The 22,142-nt window shown below is 44.3% G+C and overlaps 1 protein-coding gene across 1 annotated transcript in view; it reads right to left on the bottom strand.

The window, feature by feature from the left end:
* Positions 1-22,142, bottom strand: part of LOC126095464 (G1/S-specific cyclin-D2-like) — a 197,532-nt gene that overhangs the window by 119,901 nt on the left and 55,489 nt on the right. The window contains exon 2 of the mRNA XM_049910255.1: positions 19,017-19,232. Within this exon, the coding sequence (XP_049766212.1) occupies positions 19,017-19,232 (216 nt within the window). The remainder of the gene's footprint in view (positions 1-19,016; positions 19,233-22,142) is intronic.

Raw genomic sequence — 22,142 nt, forward strand, 5'->3', positions numbered from 1 at the left:
TACTCTATCCTGTGCAAGCATCTTCATCTCCCAGTACCTACTGCAACCTACATCCTTCTGAATCTGCTTAGTGTATTCATCTCTTGGTCTCCCTCTACGATTTTTACCTTCCACGCTGCCCTCCAATACTAAATTAGTGATCACTTAATGCCTCAGAACATGCCCTACCAACCGGTCCCTTCTTCTTGTCAAGTTGTGCCACAAACTCCTCTTCTCCCCTATGCTATTCAATACCTCCTCATTAGTTACGTGATCTACCCATCTAATCTTCAGCATTCTTCTGTAACACCACATTTCGAAAGCTTCTATTCTCTTCTTGTCCAAACTATTTATCGTCCATGTTTCATTTCCATACATGGCTACACTCCATACAAATACTTTCAGAAACGACTTCCTGACACTTAAATCTATACTCGATGTTAACAAATTCCTCTTCTTCAGAAACGTACACTGAAATGTGGAATGTTTTTAACCAGCGGCAGAGGACGACGAATGCTGTCGAAAGTTGGCCCTGGAAACTTAACACCTCAATACATCAAACCCATCCGAAAGCAAACTTTCTGATACTGATACATTAGAGAGGAAGCAGTAAATGCTGTATTTGAAATAAAACAAAAAATACATTGGCCTGCCTCTTCAAAAAGGAAGGAAAAAGGTATATGGATCTTGACAAAAGGTTAAAGGACATAACGACTCGGGGGATTTAAGATTGTTTAAAATAATATCTGGCTTTCTTGCAAAAAATTGCACGAGGAATTCAAATTCATAAAATACACTGAAGACCCAAAGAAAATGGTACACCTGCCTAATTTCGTGTAGGGCCCCAATGAGCACGCAGAAGTGCCGCAACACTACGTGGCATAGACTCGACTGTCTGAAGTAGTGCTGGAGGGAACTGACACCATGAATCCTGCGGGGTTGTCCATAAATCCGTAAGAGTACGAGGGGGTTGAGATCTCTTCTGAACAGCACGTGGAAAGACATCCCAGATATGAATGTTCATTTCTGTGGAGTTTGGTGGCCAGCGGAAATGCTTAAATTCAGAATAGCGTTCCTGGAGTCACTTTATAGGAATTCTGGACGTGTGGGGTGTCACTTGACCTGCTGGAATTGCCCAAGGTCGTCGGAATGCACAACGGACATGAATGGATGCAGGTGACCCGACAGGATGCTTACGTACGTGCCACCCGTCAGAATCGTATCTAGACATATCAGGGGTTCCATATTACTCCAACTGCACACGCCCCACACCACTACAGAGCCTCCACCAGCTTGAACAGTCCGCTGCTGACACGCAGGGTGCATGGAGCATGATGATGTCTCCATACCCGTACACGTCCATCCACTCGATATAATTTGAAATGAGACTCATCCAACCAGGTAACATGTTTCCAGTCATCAACAGTTCAATGACGGTGTTGACGGAACCCGGCGAGGCGTAAAGCTTTGTGCTTTATGTCGTGCAGTCATCGAGGGTACACGGGTGGGCCTTCCGCTGCAAAAAGTCCATATCGATGATGTTTCGTTGAATGGTTAGCACGCTGACACTTGTTGATGGCCCAGCATTGAAATCTGCAGATATTTTTGGAAGGATTGCACTTCTGTCATGTTGAACGATTCTCTTCAGACGTCGTTGGTCCCGTTCTTGCAGGATCTTTTTCCGTCCGCAATGATGTCTGAGATTTGATGTTTTACCGGATTCCTGGCATTCACGGTATACTCGTGAAATGGTCGTATGGGAAAATCCCCACTTCATCGCTACCTCGGAGACGCTGTGTTCCATTGCTCATGCGCTGACTATAACACCATGTTCAAATTCAGTTAAATCTTGATAACCTGCCATTGTAGTACCAGTAACCGATCTAACAACTGCGCCAGACACTTAGTATTATATAGGCGTTCTCTACCGCAACGCCGTATTCTGCCTGTTTGCATCTGTGTTTCAATACGCATGCCTTTAGCAGCTTCTTTGGCGCTTCAGTGTATTTATGGCGCCGGAGCGAGCACCAGTGAAGCTACAGTAGGCAGCGTGCCTATATAAGGACTTGACTAAGTTTTTTAATACATGGCGCGTGTTGTACACTGCGATAAACAATAAACCATTTATTGATTTTTGAAAGGAAAGGAGCTAAGAGTTTCCAATCAGTGAGAAGTACTCTAATTAAACCTCCAGAATGTGATAATAGTGAGACCAAATCTTAAAAACCAGATTTGAATTTAACCGAGAATAACTGATCAATGCACAGAGGTTAATGAAAGTTGCAGCATGGTCTTGCAGGTAAAAAACCAAGAGAGACGGAGCTATCGACTTACGCCGTACGTTTGTTTTGAAGCCAGAATGGGCGGGGCCTGCCGCAGTCTTAAACAGCCCAAAACATTCGCGACTACTGTTTACGATTGCTTCTTCATTACTTCTGTCGTATGCTCGCAACAGCTCTTTGACATTATAAAATTACACTGCTTATATGAATAACAGTGTAAGGAAGTCAATTTCGAACGTTTTTCTATACTGGTATGCGTATTTGCTCTAGTAATACGGGATTTTTGTCCTCGTTGCTGTAACTTGATTTTGTTAACATGTTTTGAATAACCAAGAAGAGAAAGATGTTATGTGAAAAGGATGCTTTCGTAATGCATTTAATTCCGCTTTTACTTTGTTTCTATCGATAACAAATGAAGCGGGAACTTCAAAACGAACGCTTGTTTGCTTACTGGCACCGCTTCTTGTTCGTTACTTTTTCAGCTTAAACTCGTCGCAATATTTTTAATTTTTACGTTTGCAAAAAACTTACCTATGCGTTTGCGTTCTGTTAGCCCAAAAGCGTGTACACTGAGGAAAGTAGCAAGCCATGCTATCGTATCTTGTGCATGTCAATAAAGTGAAATAGTATTGAAATGCCAAAGAAACAGAACTGCCCATGCATGTTTTATCAGATTGTCAGTGCATTAGTCTTACTGTAGTTTACACAGCTTCTCACTTGAAATCTTCCCTATGATGTGCCATTTAGCATGTGGCCAATAATAGCAATTTACAAGGCAAATAACCGATATAGTTTTTTAAACGTGTTTCGTGACTGTGCAATGCTATAAAAGTGATTAAGGGAATGGTCTCAAACGCTTAACACCCCGTGAAATGGATATTTTACTTTAACGTGTATGTAAATTATTTTTTTTAGTGATGATAGCCTAATCTGTGTAACATATAGGCCTACCTTTACAAAAGAAGCCTAGTTACTTCTCTTCCCAGGATATTTCTCGCCAATAACCGTCAGTTTTTTTTTTTTTTAGGAATAAGCAAACATATAACAATTGGAATGTAGACAAACTGCCTGTTGGCTTCTGTCTCGGGTTCTTAGGCCGACGTTCATCTAACGATTTTTCTGACGTTTCGCCAGCACGAGTGGCTAGCATTGTCAAAGCTTCACCCTCCATTGCCGGTGGTGAACTGGAGCCGAGCTCGCGGCCGCAGACTATATGTACCCGGCGCGCCAACGTCCGAGGGCTTCTCCGCGGTCATTTCCGGTGCGGTTCTCCTCTTGCTACCTGCGACGGTCGTTCGCTGCAGTACGGGAATCCAGGGCCCGTTTACCTTAAGGCTTTCCTCTTTCTTGTTGAAACTGTTCGCGTGTTTTTGTATTTCTACAGCTTCTCTGAACAAGCGCGTGTGACAGTGCTTCTCTACAGCCAGAACTTCCGTGTCGGCGAATTTTATTACGTGGTCGGTCTCATTCAGTGCGTGCTCTGCCACGGCCGATTTCTCCACCTGCCCCAACCTGCAATGTCGCTTATGCTCTTTGATCCTGGTGTTAATTGATCGTCCAGTCATTCCGACATAAACCTTTCCGCATGTGCATGGTATACGGTATATTCCCGACATTGCAAGTGGGTCTCTTTTCTCCTTCGCCGATCTAAGACACTCTTTGATCTTCCTTGTGGGTTTGAAAATCGTCTTTACGCCATGTTTGCGCAATATACGGCCGATTCTGTCCGTCACTCTGGGAATGTATGGCAGAAAGGCCGTACCAGACATTTCTTTTTCTGGTTCCTTACTTCGCCGAGTGTTTGGCTCTGTTCCACTTCTAATGTAATTTGTGGAGTACCCATTGCTCCTCAGAACAGTTTCCAGGTGTTGCATTTCTCGTTTGAGGTGTTGAGGCTCACATATTCGTCCTGGTCTCGTTACGAGCGTACTAATCACGCCTCTTTTCTGGCTCGGGTGGTGGTTTGACAGTTTGTGCAGGTATCGGTCCGTGTGTGTCCGTTTTCGATACACGCTGTGTCCCAGGTTTTCGCCGTTCCTTGTGACCAGCACATCTAGAAATGGCAGTTTTTTGTCCTTTTCTACTTCCATGATAAATGTTATGTTGGCATGGAGGCTGTTCAAGTGTCTCAGGAATTCACCGAGCTGTTCTTCACCATGACTCCATATCACGAAAGTATCATCGACGTACCTGTACCACACCTTAGGTTTGCAAGTCGCCGAGTCCAGTGCCTGTGCTTCGAATTGTTCCATGAAGTAGTTGGCCACCACTGGACTGAGGGGACTACCCATGGCGACGCCTTCCAGCTGTTCGTAGAAATCGCCATTCCACGTGAAATAGCTCGTGGTGAGACATGCATGGAAGAGCTTTTTGATGTCTTGCGGGAACATGGAACCGATGTGCTCCAGAGCGTCACTGAGTGGCACTTTCGTAAATAGCGAAACAACATCAACGCTGACCAGGATGTCGTTTGGTGCAAGTTTCAGCTTCTCAATGAAATGTCCTGAGTCCTTAATGTATGTGTCGGTCTTCCCCACGTGTGGCTGGAGCAGAGAGGCCAAGTGTTTTGCCAGTTTATACGTTGGTGAGCCAGGAGCGCTAACGATCGGTCTCAGTGGAACGTTGTTCTTATGGATCTTGGGTAATCCATACAGCCGAGGTGGTAGGGCTTCCGTGTTGCGCAGGTTTCTCTGTATGTCCGCCAGCAGAGAAGACGCTTTGATTAATCGATTCGTATTCAGAGTGATACGCTGCGTCGGATCTGCGCTTAGTTTTCGGTACGTCGTCGGATCTAATAGGTCTCTGATCTTTTGCTCATAATCTTCGGTCATCATTACGACGGTCGCATTCCCCTTATCGGCAGGCAGTACCAATATACTCTTGTCGGCGTTGAGATTCTTAATGGCTTGTACCTCTTCTTTCTTCAGGTTGCAAGTTGGTGGTTTCGCTCGGCGCAGTATCCGTGCGTATTTCTTCTGCCTTTTCACAAGGAAGGGTCCGAATGGCTGCTTCGGTGTTGTCAATGATGTCCTCCATTGGAATGTAAATTTACTTTGCTCATTTGCTTGATTTTACTTTTGAATTTCATTTTGAGTTTTTCAGAGTGTATAAGCCTATACCATGTTTGTGATATACCAGTAGTTAGTTACTTAATTACTTTCATGTACCAAATATCATTTGTACGACAAATCTTAATGCTGTGGAACGAGTAATTTTATATTAACATCAATTTTTTTTAAATGTACCTCCATGCTAACCATTTATTAGATTTTTTTGTTTTTTAGTAAGAAACAGACGGATGTTAGTAATTGCTAACCATCACTATTTACACTCTGGAATAATAGGTTTTTGCGGAATAGGAGTAGTTGTCTAAAAGAAACGTTTTCAGTTGAGCTTCAAATTTTAGTCTGCTGTTGGTCTGGCATTTTATATGAATGGGTAAGTGATCAAAACTTAGTTAGCATTGTGAACCCCTGTTTGTCCTTTAGACAGACTTAATGTGGCGTCATGAATGTAATTTTTTTTTCTTCTGGTATTGTAATTATGTACATCACTCTTCTTGTTAAAAAGAGTGGATTATTTACAACATACTTCATGAGGGAATAGCTGTACCGCGTAGCGGACACACTGCTACACAGGCTGAGCAACAGGCAGGCACGATGAAAAGTGTGTCCACATAAGTTTTCACCCACAGCCTTCCTCAGCAAGGAACCAAAGCGAACGAGAGCGCGTGCACACACGCCCAAACGCACATGACCGCTGTCTCCGGCTTCTCTAGCCAGAATCTTTTTTAAAGAGGGAGGAAATATGAACAATAAATAATTATCGGCGGGAGGAATCCAAGGCATGAAATGATGCTCCACTAATCAGTGAGGTTACGTAGTCGTGTGTTGTGCGGGGACGAGACCGTTCATACACTGTGTCTCGGATAGCGGAGTGTTCGCACTTTGGGGCGCAATAAAAAGTACAAAAAAGAAGAGAAAGAACGGACACTGAGTGAAGTAAAGGAAATCAAAATCAAATGACAGAAATAAAACCACTAGCATAAAAGTAAACAGTGCAACCACAATTCATGTATACAAAAGAAAATATTGCTTGAAAGGCTCTACTTACGAATGAAGCGTGATATCTTTAAACTTTAGATTACGATCGGATCGATTAGTACACCCGTAAAAAGTGATCTACGCCTCCACACAATGAAGGCACCCAACACGATCGAAACAAGGCACGGACATGTCAGAGTATTTTGGGGGAAGTATCACCACGGTGAACCATGCAAATATAAATTCGGCGATCGTTATGTTTTGGGCCACGTAAGATGGCGGGCGCCAGCTTCATATTTGTGACGCAATAAAAACTCCTTTTTTTCACCACCATGAGCGCGATAGTATTCTCTTACCTCCTGTTCTTATAGCAACGGACAATCAACTGCGCTGTAATTACGAACAAACTTTAATTGGAATTTTTACTAGATGTACATAAAATTATTTGTGTTCATGCTCCATCTACCAATCATGTAGACCCTGCAAGAAAACATACCTCGAAAATAAAGTGATTTATGATCCCTAAGCAGCGAAGCTGTCGTAATTTTAAACGTCGAATGTTAACTCAGTACAAAGCACAGTGTCCGCAGCTCGTGGTCGTGCGGTAGCGTTCTCGCTTCCCACGCCCGGGTTCCCGGGTTCGATTCCCGGCGGGGTCAGGGATTTTCTCTGCCTCGTGATGACAGGGTGTTGTGTGCTGCCCGTAGGTTAGTTAGGTTTAAGTAGTTCTAAGTTCTTGGGGACTGATGACCATAGATGTTAAGTCCCATAGTGCTCAGAGCCATTTGAACAAAGCACAGCTCCGCTTAATGCTACTCACACTGAGTCGTGATACCTTCGAATACAGGTCCGTACCACCGATGTTCGGAGTGAACATTGGGAAGGGAACTGCATATAATGGACATTAGGAATCTGGTACCTCGCGAAAGGCCATTGCTCACAGTGCTACAAAGGATGGCTAAACACAGAAAGTGGTGGCGTTCAACGTGCTACGACGAAGCGCGATTCCTCCTCCTCTCCAGCGATGCAAGGACTTGGGTACACGGACGGCCCAATTAGGCTTTTAATTCAGTGTGTGGAGTGTTTAATTCGGGCCGTGGGTGTAGCTCGTACCATGACGTGGGCTTACTCATCCAAGCTACTATGAACTATAACCAGGATGTGATCTCCCAGGTCATCTCGGCGTAACAGATTAATGATTTGCTTCCGCGTATTTAGCCGGGTTGCTGTTACTATTTTATGCACAATCTTTCGAAGACCGACCCAGTTGCCTTCTGTAGGCGCTGCGAGTTGTGTCCTGCACCCGCGTTATGGAATGAAACCAGGATTATTATTATTATTATTATTATTTTACACTGGTGTACAAATCTTAAGGCAGTAGGCGCTACAGTCTGGAGCCGCGTGACCGCTACGGTCGCAGGTTCGAATCCTGCCTCGGGCATGGATGTGTGTGATGTCCTTAGGTTAGTTAGGTTTAAGTAGTTCTAAGTTCTACGGGACTTATGACCACAGCAGTTGTCCCATAGTGCTCAGAGCCATTTGAACCTTAAGGCAGTAAGTAACTTACGCATGGATGAATCACTGCCAACATAGTTCCAAGAACCTTGACATACTTAGAAGTAACAGCTGCAGTGTAGTACATAAGGCAACTGAAAGAAATACGCAATGAGACGAACAGAAATTAGCAGACAATAATTACACTGAAGTCACTGCAATTTATTATGGCCCTGCAGACATTACAAAAGGCGGGACATTGTTTTTTAATAGGGTGTGCGATCGCCACAAACGGCAAGCATGCTCTGCAACACGCTCCCATGGTGGCCACAGGGTTGGTAAGACGGATCAGCTGCTGGAAGGTCGCCGGTGCCTGTGTACGTGCTGCAATACGTCACCTCGACACATCCCACGCGTGCTCGATGGGATTCAAATCAGGAGAGTGGGCACGCCAGTTCATTCGCCCAATATCCTCTCGCTCCAAGAGCTCTTCTACCTGCCCAGTTCGATGCGGTCGCATGTTGTAAGCCATAAAAATGAAGTCAGGGCCGAAAGCGCAACACTTATAAGATGCACACGGTGAAGGAGCAAAATGTTACGGTAACGTTGACCAGTGAGTGAGCCGTGTTTGGAGGTCAGTGCGCCCATGCATCATTATGCCTCCCCATACTAACACCCTCAACCACCAAAACGATCACGTTCGACAACGCTGGACATACAGAGGAAGAGGTAGGAACACGTAATGCACCCAGTAACATTGTCTTTAAGATGGCAGAATAAATGAAGGCCACATTCGCACCTTACATGAGAGCTTTATACATCGCAGCGGGAAGGTGAATATGGCACCTAACTTCATTCGGCGGTAATGAGCAAATTTGCCTAGCAGTGGGTAATGCAAAAAAGGATGACATTCGTTCAATGAGCAAATTTGCCTAGCAGTGGGTAATGCAAAAAAGGATGACATTCGTTCAATCGGCGATAATTAACACACCGTTCCTATAATGCCTGTTAGAGCGGAAGGTGAAACAAGCAGTTAGAGGCGTTTTAGTTTGGAATTCAGAGGGACAACGCAGAGGCAAGGCTGTGCTACAGGGAGTACCATGGAAACCACTTAAAGGGGTGTCCCAGGCGGAAAGTCAACGACCCACCAGGTGACTCAGATGGGGAGAGTGAGTATAACGGCCCATCTCAGGAAGGAAAGGAAAGGAAAGAAACTTATCAGGAAACTGCGCTTCGGAATTCGAAATGGATACGAAACAAGACCAATGATGCAGTCTCGATCATGCGTCCAGTGAGTGGTACACACGTGAGAGTGTCAATGTATGCTTTTAGGCATCTGGAACGGGCACATAACGTCCGATTGGCGGAAACGCGCTAGGAAGGTGGAAAGATCCAAAGTCTCAACGCAATTTAATGGTAGGGACCTTGCGGTTGGTTGAGAGAGTTTCCACAAAATAAGAGGAACGCTCCTATTGGTCGAAACAAGCTGTGACGTGAAGAACGAAAGAACCCAGGTGGGGAGACAGTTCGGCTATGAGTAAGACAAGACGCAAATTTTCGTGGACTCTTCTCTGAACTGGTGTCAAGTGCAGAACAGAGCGCATAACACTCTGCATGACGCAGAGGAGTAATTATGTGAACACTGCGTTCACAGTGGCTGATATCCAGCTAGAAATTAGCTGTAGCATCGTTTAGCTCCAACTGTGGAGAAACGAACCAGTCAATTAGTTAATTGTTCTGGCGAGAACTGAGAGGACATTTTAATATGCACGCTGCTCCAACCATGCGCATGTATTCGCCGCATTCTAAGACTAGGGATGAGTACATGTTCTCTCATGTAACGAGAAACACATGGAAAGTTTCTGCTGGAAAATTCAGCAAAGGTGTAATTAGTTTTATAGGAATTCCAGCAGATGAGAGAGGCCTAGCAGACGACAGTTCATCGCAGCTTAAGGTAAATACCGCACGCAGAGGCGTAAACTTGTTGGTTCACCAGCATGCGTCCACGGTAAACTCGAGCGACCTTGGGTAATCCTTTGCTCAATTTGTCACATAACTAATCATCCACCATAGACTTGGTTGTCATTGTAACTGTAGCACCGAACTTTGAACCGGAATCGGACCATTTACGTAGTACTCACCAACATCATAACATAAGTGTAGAAACAATTTTGTAAAGAAACTTCTAGTTTAATATTGTAGTGTTTAGAATAATTTAACCTTCTGAGAGTTAATATTTAATATTATTGTGTTTAGGATTATTTCATTTTTTTATGTTGACAAGATGCGTTATCCTGACAACTGTTTTATGCTGTCACATTGAAAATTGTGTAAAAGCGTGTATTTCTGTGCTAATATTGCGACATTAATTGTGTCATTGCAACTTACACAGTTTTCTTCAATCCTAGAATAAGCAAATCACAAAATATTGCACCTTACATGTCGATCATGACCTTTTGATGGTTCGTGTGATATGGTATCGGGAGGTTTTCCGTTGAACACATTAGTTGACACCCTGGTCAACGCTATTGTGACTCTGTACTCCTTCCCCATGTGCGTCTTTCCAGAGGTGCATTCAGCCATACTTTATTTTTTATGGATGACAATGCGCGACTGTATCGAACTGGACAAGTGGAGCAGCTCTTTGAGCAAGAGGATATTCTGCGTATGGACTGGCCCTCCCGTTTCCCAGACGTAAACCCCATCGAGCACATGTGGGAACCGTTGTGGAGAGGTATTGCAGTATGTCCACATGCACCAACCATTATCCAGCAGCTGACCACATCCTACCACAAGAACTCCTTACCAGTGTTGTGTCCAGCATGGGAACACGTTGCAGAGCATGTACTGCAGTCTGTGGTACTCCCATGCAGTATGAACAACCACGTCACGTCTTTGTAATGTCCAGGGGACTGTTATAAATCGCGGTGACTTGGCTGCATCAATTGTTTTTGAATATAAGTGTCATTTCCGTTTGTCTCATTGCGTATTTCTTTCAGATGACTTCTATCAAATACTGTAACTTATTTGGATGTATGGTCTAAGCTTACTCGAACTTCCTTACTTGGCAGCGACACATCATTCGAAATTTGCCTTCGTTCTTACGATCTGCACACGAGTACACAACATTCGCTGTTATCAAGTGTTGCACTTTTTTTATACTTCCACGATGAGTATGCTGCAGACCATCCCGTATTCCTAGGACAGCGAAGTTTACAACGCTGCACACATACATTCCTGGTTCGAAGACTATACAAGTATCCTATCGCATCTCGACTTGCACGCTTAATCACCCGATGTTACACTACAGAATATGGCTGAGACTATTTGGAACAGCAGGTGAAAGGGGACTATCAACATCCCCGCAATTGGGTGGCTTTACGAGCGCCAATACCTGAACTACAGTGGTGTGACTAAAATATGGAAACACCGCGAGAAATGCAAGCTCGATCATAAGTACAGATGTTAGCCAAGCCTGCAGACTGTGCTCTTCTATTTGGCAATGAACGCCATCTGTGGAACGTTACTCAGTAAGAGACTGCGAGTGTGAGTCGTAGTCGGAACAGTATTCTGTATAGCTGTTGGTGAATTATGTCGGATCTACACGATTTGATCAAAAGTATCCGGACACCTGGCTGAAAATGATTACTAATTCGTCGCGCCCTCCATCGGTAATGCTGCAATTCAATATGGTGTTGGCTCACCCTTAGCCTTGATGACAGCTTCCATTCTTGCAGGCATACGTTTAATCAGGTGCTGGAAGGTTTCTTGGGGAATGGCAGCCCATTCTTCACGTAGTGCTGCAGTGAGGAGAGGTATGGATGTCGGTCGGTGAGGCCTGGCATGAAGTCCGCGATCCAAAACATCCCAAAGGTGTTTTATAGGATTCAGGTCAGGACTCTGTGCAGGCCAGTCCATTACAGCGATGTTATTGTCGTGTAACCACTCCGCCACAGGCCATGCATTATGAACAGGTGCTCGATCGTGTCGGAAGAGTCATTCGCCATCCCCGAATTGTTGCCCTTCAACAGTAGGAAGCAAGAAGGTTCTTAAAACATAAATGTAGGCCGGTGCTGTGATAGTGCCACGCAAAACTACAAGGGGTGCAAGCCCCCTCCATGAGAAACACGACCACACCACAACACCACCGCCTCCGAATTTTACTGTTGGCACTACATACGCTGGCAGATGACTTTCACCGGGCATTCGCCATACCCACACCCTGCCGTCGGACCACCACATTGTGTACCGTGATTCGTCTCTCCACACAACGTTTTTCCACTGTTCAATCGTCCAATGTTTACGCTCCTTACACCAAGCGAGGCGTCGTTTGCAATTTAGCAGCGTGATGTGTGGCTTATGAGCAGCCCCTCGAACATGAAATCCAAGTTTTCTCACCTCCCGCCTAAGTGTCATAGTACTTGCAGTGGATCCTGATGCAGTTTGGAATTACTGTGTTATGGTCTGGATAGATGTCTGGGTACTACACATTACGACCCTCTAAAACTGACGGCAGTCTCTGTCAGATAGCAGACGAGGTCGGCCTGTACGTTTTTGTGCTGTACGTGTCCCTTCACGTTTCCACTTCACTATCTCATCGAAAACAGTAAACCTAGGGATGTTTAGGAGTGTGGAAATCTCGCTTGCACATGTATGACAAGTGACACCCAATAACCTGACCACATTCGAAGTCTGTGAGTTCCGCAGAGCCCCCATTCTGCTCTCTCACGATGTCTAATGGCTACTGTAGTCGTTGATATGGAGTACCTGGCAGCACAATGCACCTAATATGAAAAACGTATGTCTTTGGGGATGTCCGGATACTTTTGATTACAAATTGTAAATGACTTCGTAATCTTCGAACATGGGCAAATTATTGACGCTCGTATGTTGGGTGCTTTTGTAACCAAGGTAGATTAAGTGTTTGGTGTTTTGAGACATATCATATCGAAGATTTACACCGCTTGCAGGGAAAGCTGAGAAATCACATCATCCGCTTAGTCTCGACGTGGACGAAAGTGTGTATTGAGTGACTGTGACAGACGGGCATTCAAGAGGATTGTTACGCGAAATAAGACGACGATAGCTGCAAAAGTCACAACACAACTAAATGTCGCACACGCGTGCCCTGTCGGCACCAAAACAGGAAGGCAGCCCCATAAGCAGGAAATTGCAGCGCGAGCTGGTTCCAAAGCAAATCAGTGACGCAAATGACCGTAACGGTAAACGTGATGCAGTAGCCATAAAACCTGGAGGATTATGGGACAATGTAAGAATGTCATTTGGTCGTATGGGCCTTGGCACACGCTGTTTCCAACTGACGGCTGAGTTTGCGCCCCAAAAATGAAACATGGAGGGAGTTCTGTGATTTGGACAGGCATATCGTGGTATTTTGTGGGCCCCATGGTCACTGTGCAAGGTCGCATTACTGCCAAGTATAATATGACCATTTTGGCTGATCATTCTATGATATAATGTTTGTATACAAACAGCGATGCTGCATTCCCAGACGAAAAAAAAACCGTGTTCGTACAGGTCGCAACGTCCAGGACTGGCTTTTTGAGCACGATTGATGAACTGTCTTACCTTCCCTCGTCACTGTAGTCACCAAATCTCAATATTATTGAGCCTTTGTAGTCTATGTTGGGCAGAAGAGTGCGTGATCGCTATCCACCTCCATCATTGTTACCTGAAAGCCCCACTATTTTGCAGGAAGAATGATATAAGATTCTCTTGAAAACCATACATGACCTGCATTTATCCATTCCTTGAATGTTAGTAGCTCTTTTGTATGTCAACTGTTTTCTTACAATGTATTATGGTTTTTTCATATTTTTGTTCACCTGCTATAGCTTGTGGGCTCACTCCGCCCCAAATTGAGGCCATTATCAAGGAGTCATGGAGTCAAATGGTATTAGCATTATGACTCCCGAGGATGACCGACTTTCCGTCTGGCGTGCTTGTAACACCAGAATCATAAGAGTATTATACAGCACAATGCTCAAAAATTCCCACACCGATCTAGAGATGTTCAGCTTCGACAAACCCAAACCATGCGCACTGTCATTGGTTACTTCCATCCATTTAGTCGCTTCCGGGACTAAAGCCATCACTATACCTCACACAAGAAGACAGTACGCCATAGATCGGTTAAAGCTGGTTAACACGAGAGACAAGTCAAGTAGTTTGCTAAAATGGTTTAGTTAGCCCTATTAAGTAACTTTGATATTAGTCAGTCAGGTAGCTTCCCACACCCCAAAACATTGATGACGCGCCACTGAACAGATGTGATCCGATCGCTGTCTGTTTCGTAGAGCACATTATAGAGCTCACCCATCGTTCTCTTTTAAGGTCAACTGTTTCTTGCAGATCAGCAACATGGGTCGCGGGAATAACTATACGTGCAAGTTTGTTGCTGCTGACATGGAACGGAACTGCTTGTGGAATGTAAAATGTTCCCTGTACTAAAATAATGCAGCCAGCCCTAGTGGGCGTTTTCGTGGCAGAGCATATTGCGGCAGTCGAAAAAGAATTATGAAGGGCAAAGAAAAATAGGGAGGGTGATCTAGGGAGAGGGGAATGGAGGGTGGTCGGGGGGAAGATGAGGACTGATTTCAGATGTAACGCGCGTTAAAGCGCGATCGAAATCGTACTATTTCAGATGACGAGCGTTGGCGCGGGCTTGCTGCTGCTCGGCAGTAGAAAATGAACGTGGAGACAGCAATTTGTTCATGTTTTATTATATAAAGAGGTATATAAAAGGAAAACACACACATTGGGTCGATCGTATTTTAAATAGAAGGCTTACTACAGATCTATACATCACATTACATTCCAAGATAAGGGACAACGAATGCAATTAACGCTAATATTTGTAACTTTATGTGCTTTTGACTGCCAAAGAGTATGAAACACTACATACGGGGCATGCTGAAAAACAATACCTCCGAATTTTTTTATGTGAAAAAGCATAAAGCTTATTAAATAAACTTTAAAAATATTCTGTCCGCAGCTCGTGATCTTGCGGTAGCGTTCTCAATTCCCGCGCACGGGGTCCCTGGTTCGATTCCCGGCGGGGTAGGGGATTTTTCCTGCCTCGAGATGACTGGGTGTTGTATGGTCTTCATCATCATCATCATCATCATTATTCATCCCCATTACGGTCGGAGGAAGGCAATGGCAAACCACCTCCGCTAGGACCTTGCCTACTACGGCGGTGCGGGTCTCCCGCATCGTCCCCTACGCTCCTCGGAGTATGGGACCTCATCATCATCATTAATGTTCTACATCTTTGTTCTTCATGTTCACATATTTATTTCTCAACACAGTCACCCTGGCGACGAAGACATTTCTCATTGTCACTGTAGAATGTTTGACCTCACCTCTGCTTACACCACTTTATCTCTCGCACAGTGAAGTTCTCGAAGGTGTTCTTTAAGTTTTCAAAACAGATGAAAATCGAATGGGGCCAACTCGGAAATGTATGGAGGAGGAGCGATGACAGTGAACCCAAGGCATCGGACTGTTGCTGATGTGGCAGCTCTCGAGTGTGGTCGACGTATTCATGCAGAAGGAGTGTGTGCTCCATGTGCGGACGTTTTTTGGGGCTAGAAACCAGATTTCAGCACGCTTTCTATCACGTAACGACACAGTTACGTTACATACCGCCATGTCCAATTTGGACCCTCTAGTGGCAGGGGCTGCGATATGTAATATGTTAATAAAGCTTTAAGCATTTTCACATAAACTCGGCTCATCACTTTTCAGCATGGTCCCTTAAACAATTAAAGTCCACCATTTAGGTAGTATTAAGGGCTTGTGAAAATTTATATTCACTCATTCCGTGTGTAGTAACTGTCTTTGAATAAAAACTTATTATATACATGAAATAATCCATTATACTTAGATACCCTCTACCATTTTTAAATAAAATATTTGTTCACACAGTAATATAATTTGAAGCAGGCAAACTTCATTAATAAATACTATGTACAGTCACGTAACAATCATACTGGACAGCGAGACTCATAAGATGCATACACTGAGGTGACAAAAGTCTCGGGATAGCTGTTGTTGTTGTCTTCAGTCCTGAGACTGGTTTGATGCAGCTCTGCATGCTACTCTATCCTGCGCAAGCTTCTTCATCTCTCAGTACTTACTGCAACCTACATCCTTCTGAATCTGCTTAGTGTATCCATCTCTTGGTCTCCCTCTACGATTTTTACCCTCCACGCTACCCTCCAATACTCCATTGGTGATCCCTTGATGTCTCAGAACATGTCCTACCAACCGATCCCTTCTTCTAGTCAAGTTGTGCCACAAATTTCTCTGCTCCCCAATTCTATTCAATACCTCCTCATTAATTACATGATCTACCCTCCTAATCTTCAGCATTCTTCTGTAGCACCACATTTCGAAAGCTTCTATTCTCTTCCTGTCTAAAGTATTTTTCGTCCACTTTTCACTTCCATACATGGCTACACTCCACACAAATACTTTCAGAAACGACTTCCTGACATTTAAATCTATACTCGATGTTAACAAATTTTTCTTCTTCAGAAACGCTTTCCTTGCAATTGCCAGTCTACATTTTATATCCTCTCTACTTCGACCATCATCAGTTATTTTGCTCCCCAAATAGCAAAACTCCTTTACTACTTTAAGTGTCATTTTCTAATCTAATTCCCTCAGCATCACCCGACTTAATTCGACTACATTCCATTATCCTCGTTTTGCTTTTGTTGATGTTCATCTTATACCCTCCTTTCAAGACATTGTCCATTCCGTTCAACTGCTCTTCCAGGACCTTTGCCGTCTCTGACAGAATTACAATGCTATCGGCGAACCTCAAAGATTTATTCTTCTCCATGGATTTTAATTCCTACTCCGAATTTTTCTTTTCTTTGCTTTACTGGTTGCTCACTATACAGATTGAATAACATCGGGGATAACCCTGTCTCACTCCCATCCCAACCACTGCTTTCCTTCATGCCCCTCGACTCTTATAACTGCCATCTGGTTTCTGTAAAAATTGTAAATAGCCTTTCGCTCCCTGTATTTTACCCATGGCGCCTTCTGAATGTCAAAAGCTTTCTCTAAGTCTACAAATGCTAGAAGCGTAGGTTTACCTTTCATTAATCTATCTTCTAAGATAAGTCGTAGGGTCATTATTGCCACACGTGTTCCAACATTTATACGGAATCCAAACTGATCTTCCCCGAGGTCGGATTCTACCAGTTTTTTCATTCGTCTGTAAAGAATTCACGTTAGTATTTCGCAGCTATGACTTATTAAACTGATAGTTCGGTAATTTTCACATCTGTCAACACCTGCTTTCTTTGGGATTGGAATTATTATATTCTTCTTGAAGTCTGAGGGTATTTCGCCTGTCTCATACATGTTGCTCACCAGATGGTAAGAGTTTTGTCAGGACTGGCTCTCCCAAGGCTGTCAGTAGTTCTAATGGAATGTTGTCTACTTCCGGATCCTTAAAGCTATAAGTACATATACAGATGGCGGCAGTATTGCGTACACAAGGTATAAAAGGGTAGTGCATTGCGGAATTGTCACTTGTACTCAGACGATTTACGTGAAAAGGTTTCAGACTTGATTACGGCCTCATGACGGGAATTAATAGAAGTTGAACATGGAATGGCAGTTGCAGCTTGACGCTTGGGACATTCCACTGCGGAAATCATTAGTGAATTCAATATTCTGAGGTCTACAGTGTCAAGAGACTGCCGAGAATACGAAATTTCAGACCTTATCTCTTACCACGGACAACACAACAGCCGATGGCCTTCACTTAACGCCCGAGAGCGGTGGAGTTTGTGTAGAGTTGTCAATGCTAACAGACAAGCAACATTGCGTGGAATAACCACAGAAATCTAGGTTGGACGTACGAAAAATATATACTTTGGAACTGTGCAGCGAAATTTGGCATTAATGGGGCATAGCAGCAGACGATCGATGTGAGTGCCTTTGCTTTGCTTGCAGGACGACATCGCCTGCAGGGCCTCTCCCTACACTCTTGAGCATCACCACTTGGACCCTCGACCACTGGGTAAACCATGGCATGGTCAGTTGTGCCCTGGTTTCAGTGGGCAAAAGCTGTTGGTAGGGTTAGAGTGTGGCCGCAACCCCATAAAGCCATGGACCCAAGTTGTCAACAAAGCACTGTGCGAGCTGGAGGAGGCTCCGTAATGGTATGGGCTGTGTTTACACTGAATGGACTGGGTCTTCTGGTTCAACTGAACCCAACACTGACTGGAAATGGTTATGTTCGGACACTTGGTGACCATTTGCAGCCGTTCATGGACTTTATGTTCCCACATAACGAAGGAATTTTTATAGGTGATAATGTGTACTGTGTGTTGGGCCACAGTTGTTTCTGACTGGTTCGAAGAAAATTCTGTGCAATTTGAGCAAATGATTTGGCCACCCTGATGACCCAGCATGAATTCCACCGAAAATTTATGAGACATAATCGAGAGGTCAGTAAGCGCACACAATCCTGTGCCGGGAACACTACCGCAGATACGGACTGCTGTAGAGGCAGCATGGCTCAGTATTTGTGTGGGAGACTTCCAGCGACTTGTTGAGTCCATACCACGTCGAGTTGCTGCACCACGCCGGGCGTCCGCCCCGATAGCTGAGTGGTGACCGTGACGGAATGCCATCCTACGGGCCCGGGTTCGATTCCCGGCTGGGTCGGGGATTTTCTCCGCTCAGGGTATGAGTGTTGTGTTGTGTTGTCTTCATCATCATTTCCTCTCCATCCGGGGCGCAGGTCGCCCAATGTGGCGTCGAATGTAATAAGACCTGCACCGAGGCGGCCGGACCTGCCCCGTAAGGGACCTCCCGGCCAATGACGCCAAACACTCATTTCCATTTACCACGCCGGGGCAAAGGACGCCCGACACGATATGGGGAGGTATCCCATTACTTCTGCCACGTCAGTGTAGTATCTTAATTACAAACGCTTTTTGCGATTTGAATGATGCAGTGAACTATCGATCGAGGGTAGCAAGTTAAGGATTATATTATTGGGTTGAATCATTAAATCCAAAAAAAGAGAAGTACCAAGCCCCAGCAAAATCGTGGACTACTTGTGCAGAAGTTCAGACTGCAATCCAGTCAGTTGCCATTTACTGGCTTATAGAAGTGAGTCAAGCACCACACCAGCACCACCACCACGACATACTGTATTGTGACGTACGGTGATCTCCTCGGGCGGCACACTGTTGTCGGTGAAATGGCACAGCACGGTAACTGGCAGGCAGCACGACTGCCTCAGCTTGGCGGCGATGAGCAAGCAGGCGCAGGCGAGAGCTTGGAGCTGCGTCCGGCGCACGCAGGTACCACAGAGGAAGCGGTCCAATAGGTTCACTGCTTGCGGGAACACTGCTGCTGCTGTCTGCAGCTCTTGACACACCTGTAACAAACATTAATTCAGTTTCTGAAAAGCATGCATGGAATACTCTGGGGCTGACAAAAAATTTTAGATGAGGAAAAACAGATGGGGTGTGCGTACTGTAAGACCTTCGGTACACACACCATCAGATTATTTGACTTGTCGCTCTAACGAAGTAGGCGATTGTCAGCAATAGGTCTCGTGGTCTTATTGTGGCGTGTTTATCTTCTGCCGTTAGGTCAGACAATAGAAATGCCACTTGCATGCTTAGAGTAGCAGACTGACAGTGACCAACTTTAAACAGAACTTGATTACTTTTCACACACATTTATTAAAATAATAAAAAGCATAGATATTACGTAAGTTGATTCTTGATGCTGTTTACAATTGACAATCCGAAGTCCCTTTGGTCTTGGTACGTTAATCTTATTCTCACATATCTCTGATACTTGACAAAGTGTCTATACGTTTCTCTTCATGGCTATGTACAGGAATATGATAATCTTATTAGGCGCAGACTGAATCTTGACTACAGACTAATGCAGACTGGTACAGACAAATGCAGACTGACTAACTGGAGGTCTGTACACTCGTTATAAGACCTCGAGCGTTCAGGTATCACTGCGCGAGTGTGATCCACGAGGAGAAAAGGTTCTACGTTTGCAGCAATCTCATTGGCTGCGTTACATATTAATACGCGGATCGGCGTAAGCAGAATTTTGTCCGCCACTAAGACAGCGCCATCTCGTAGTGCGGAGACGGACGAGCGCTGCGCCTGCGCTGTTGTGCTTAGCGGGGCGCGCTCTAGTGGGAAAGTTGTGTACGCGCTGACTACGCGGAACTATGTACACAACAACAGACCATACCAAAATCTGACATTTGTTGGCACGGATTTTTTCGCAATCCTTTTAGTAGAAAATACACTTATTTTCCGCCTGTCGGTCGCTGTCTTGGTTATATCAAACTGACCAGTTTCTGGCAGTGTGGCCCTGTTTCAATTCGTTTTGATCTATACTAGCGCACTGTGTTGGGACGGGACGGGGCGCTTTTACCACACGTCTGCTGCGGGATCCACCGCGCACTCAAGCGTTTGAAACGACGGTAGAAACCGCACCGTGGAGCTACTTTCGGCCCGGCATTTACGCACTTCCCTCTACGACAGTTTTAATGGAAACGAAGGTCGGGCACGTTCTTGAAAGTCTTTAACCATTTCTTTTTAATAAAATTTGTTTGTAAATCTATGAAATCCTCTGTTGTGCTAGTTTAATGCTCTGGTGCCTACGACCAACTGAGCTGACATAATCTGCCATTTAATGGGCATAGCACCCCTGGATATTAAAAACTAAGAACAGCGACAGGGGCTAAAAAAAGGAAAAAAGGGGGAAATGATTCCAGGCATCCCGTGTCTGGAAGTGAAGTATCATATCCTAAACTGAAGTCGAGAAACAGCTTTCCTCGAACAAATGAAGTCACTGCATCATCACCTTCCGGTTGCCGAACGTAAGTGTGATGTAACAAGACAACAGGAAGTAATAGGAAAAACCTGAAGGAGGAGCCCGCGGCTGGTTTCCAGCTACCCTACCTGACGTGCAAGACTCTGAACACATTGCGAACTGGAGTGAGGTGGTGCAAACAAAACTTGAAGCGGCGGGGCTACGTTACTGGAGATGCAACCTGCGCCTGTGGATAACTTCAAGATGCTGAACACCTTTGTGTCAGCCCGGAGTTCCCTGAAGCCTGCACGCCGGAGGATCTGTTTTCAGCAACTGTTGCAGCAATCAAGTTTGCTGGATTTTGGACCTCAAAATCAGTTTGACATGTACCAAGCTTTGTTTATATATTGTAGGTATGTTTTAAATTTGTAAATAAATGTACTGTACTGTTCTGCATACTAAAATAATAATGATAATAATATTCTGGAATTTTGCAGGTATAAACTAGTAAACCCCCGATTCTTTAAAGAATCGAAGTCCCATGTATAAACAGCTTCAGACGTCTGATTACTTTACAAGTGAGTTATTGTGTCGTCAATATTTGTCGTTAAGCGTGTAAGCGGAAAACGTTTAGAACAAGTCTGAAATAACGCTTAACGTTTGGTGTAAGTCTATGAGTGCCCTTATTATGAAACACTAGATGAATATAGTCTGGGTAATTGGATTTTCATTTTAAACAAAAACACGTTTTTCTCGCATCTAAATGTCTATGACGTGTTTCCTGGACTATGTGTCGCACAATGATATAATTTTGCAGGTACATTCAGTAGTGTGCGTGACTATCGTCTCCAAACTTTGTTATGAATAGTATTGGCAGCAAAGAAGAAATTAAATTACAACGTCCTGTCTGATGCTGAAGTCTTGCTGTACGAATAGCACAAATGTAGTAAGCGATCAAGTTTTGTCCTTCGATCATTTTGTGATGGGTGTTAGCGAGAAAAAGTTTTGACAAGGTTTGAAATTTTACGTAAAGTTTGTTTGAAGTCGCTAAGTACTCTCAGTCTCCAAAATTGGATAACAAAGTACGATTATTTGAGCTCCATCAGTTACACTGTCTCAAGGCAAAGAGCAGTTTCTAATACTTGCCTTATTACTGATAAACTGGTAACATAAGATTATACCTATTTAAATCTGTCAATAATTATGCGAAATGCTGAAAATAATTTTTTTTTGCCTCTGGAAACCTTTAGACAGGCATTCTGCAACTGGATCCGGAACAGTCACTAATTCACATTATTTCAAGCCTGTATTCCTAAACCCGTTAGTACATGTAGAGAGAGGGTGCTCATTAACACAACGGCTTTTTAGACATATCATATTTGTCATAAATTTTAATATAAGGCGATGACGTACAAGTTTCGCTTTAATATCAGAGTGTAACTGATGGTATTTTCCGGTAACACTGCTTATTCTGTAATTAGGGGAACTGATACGTTAC

This window comes from Schistocerca cancellata, chromosome 8, assembly GCF_023864275.1.
Source record: "Schistocerca cancellata isolate TAMUIC-IGC-003103 chromosome 8, iqSchCanc2.1, whole genome shotgun sequence".
Classification (NCBI taxonomy): Eukaryota; Metazoa; Arthropoda; class Insecta; order Orthoptera; family Acrididae; genus Schistocerca; species Schistocerca cancellata.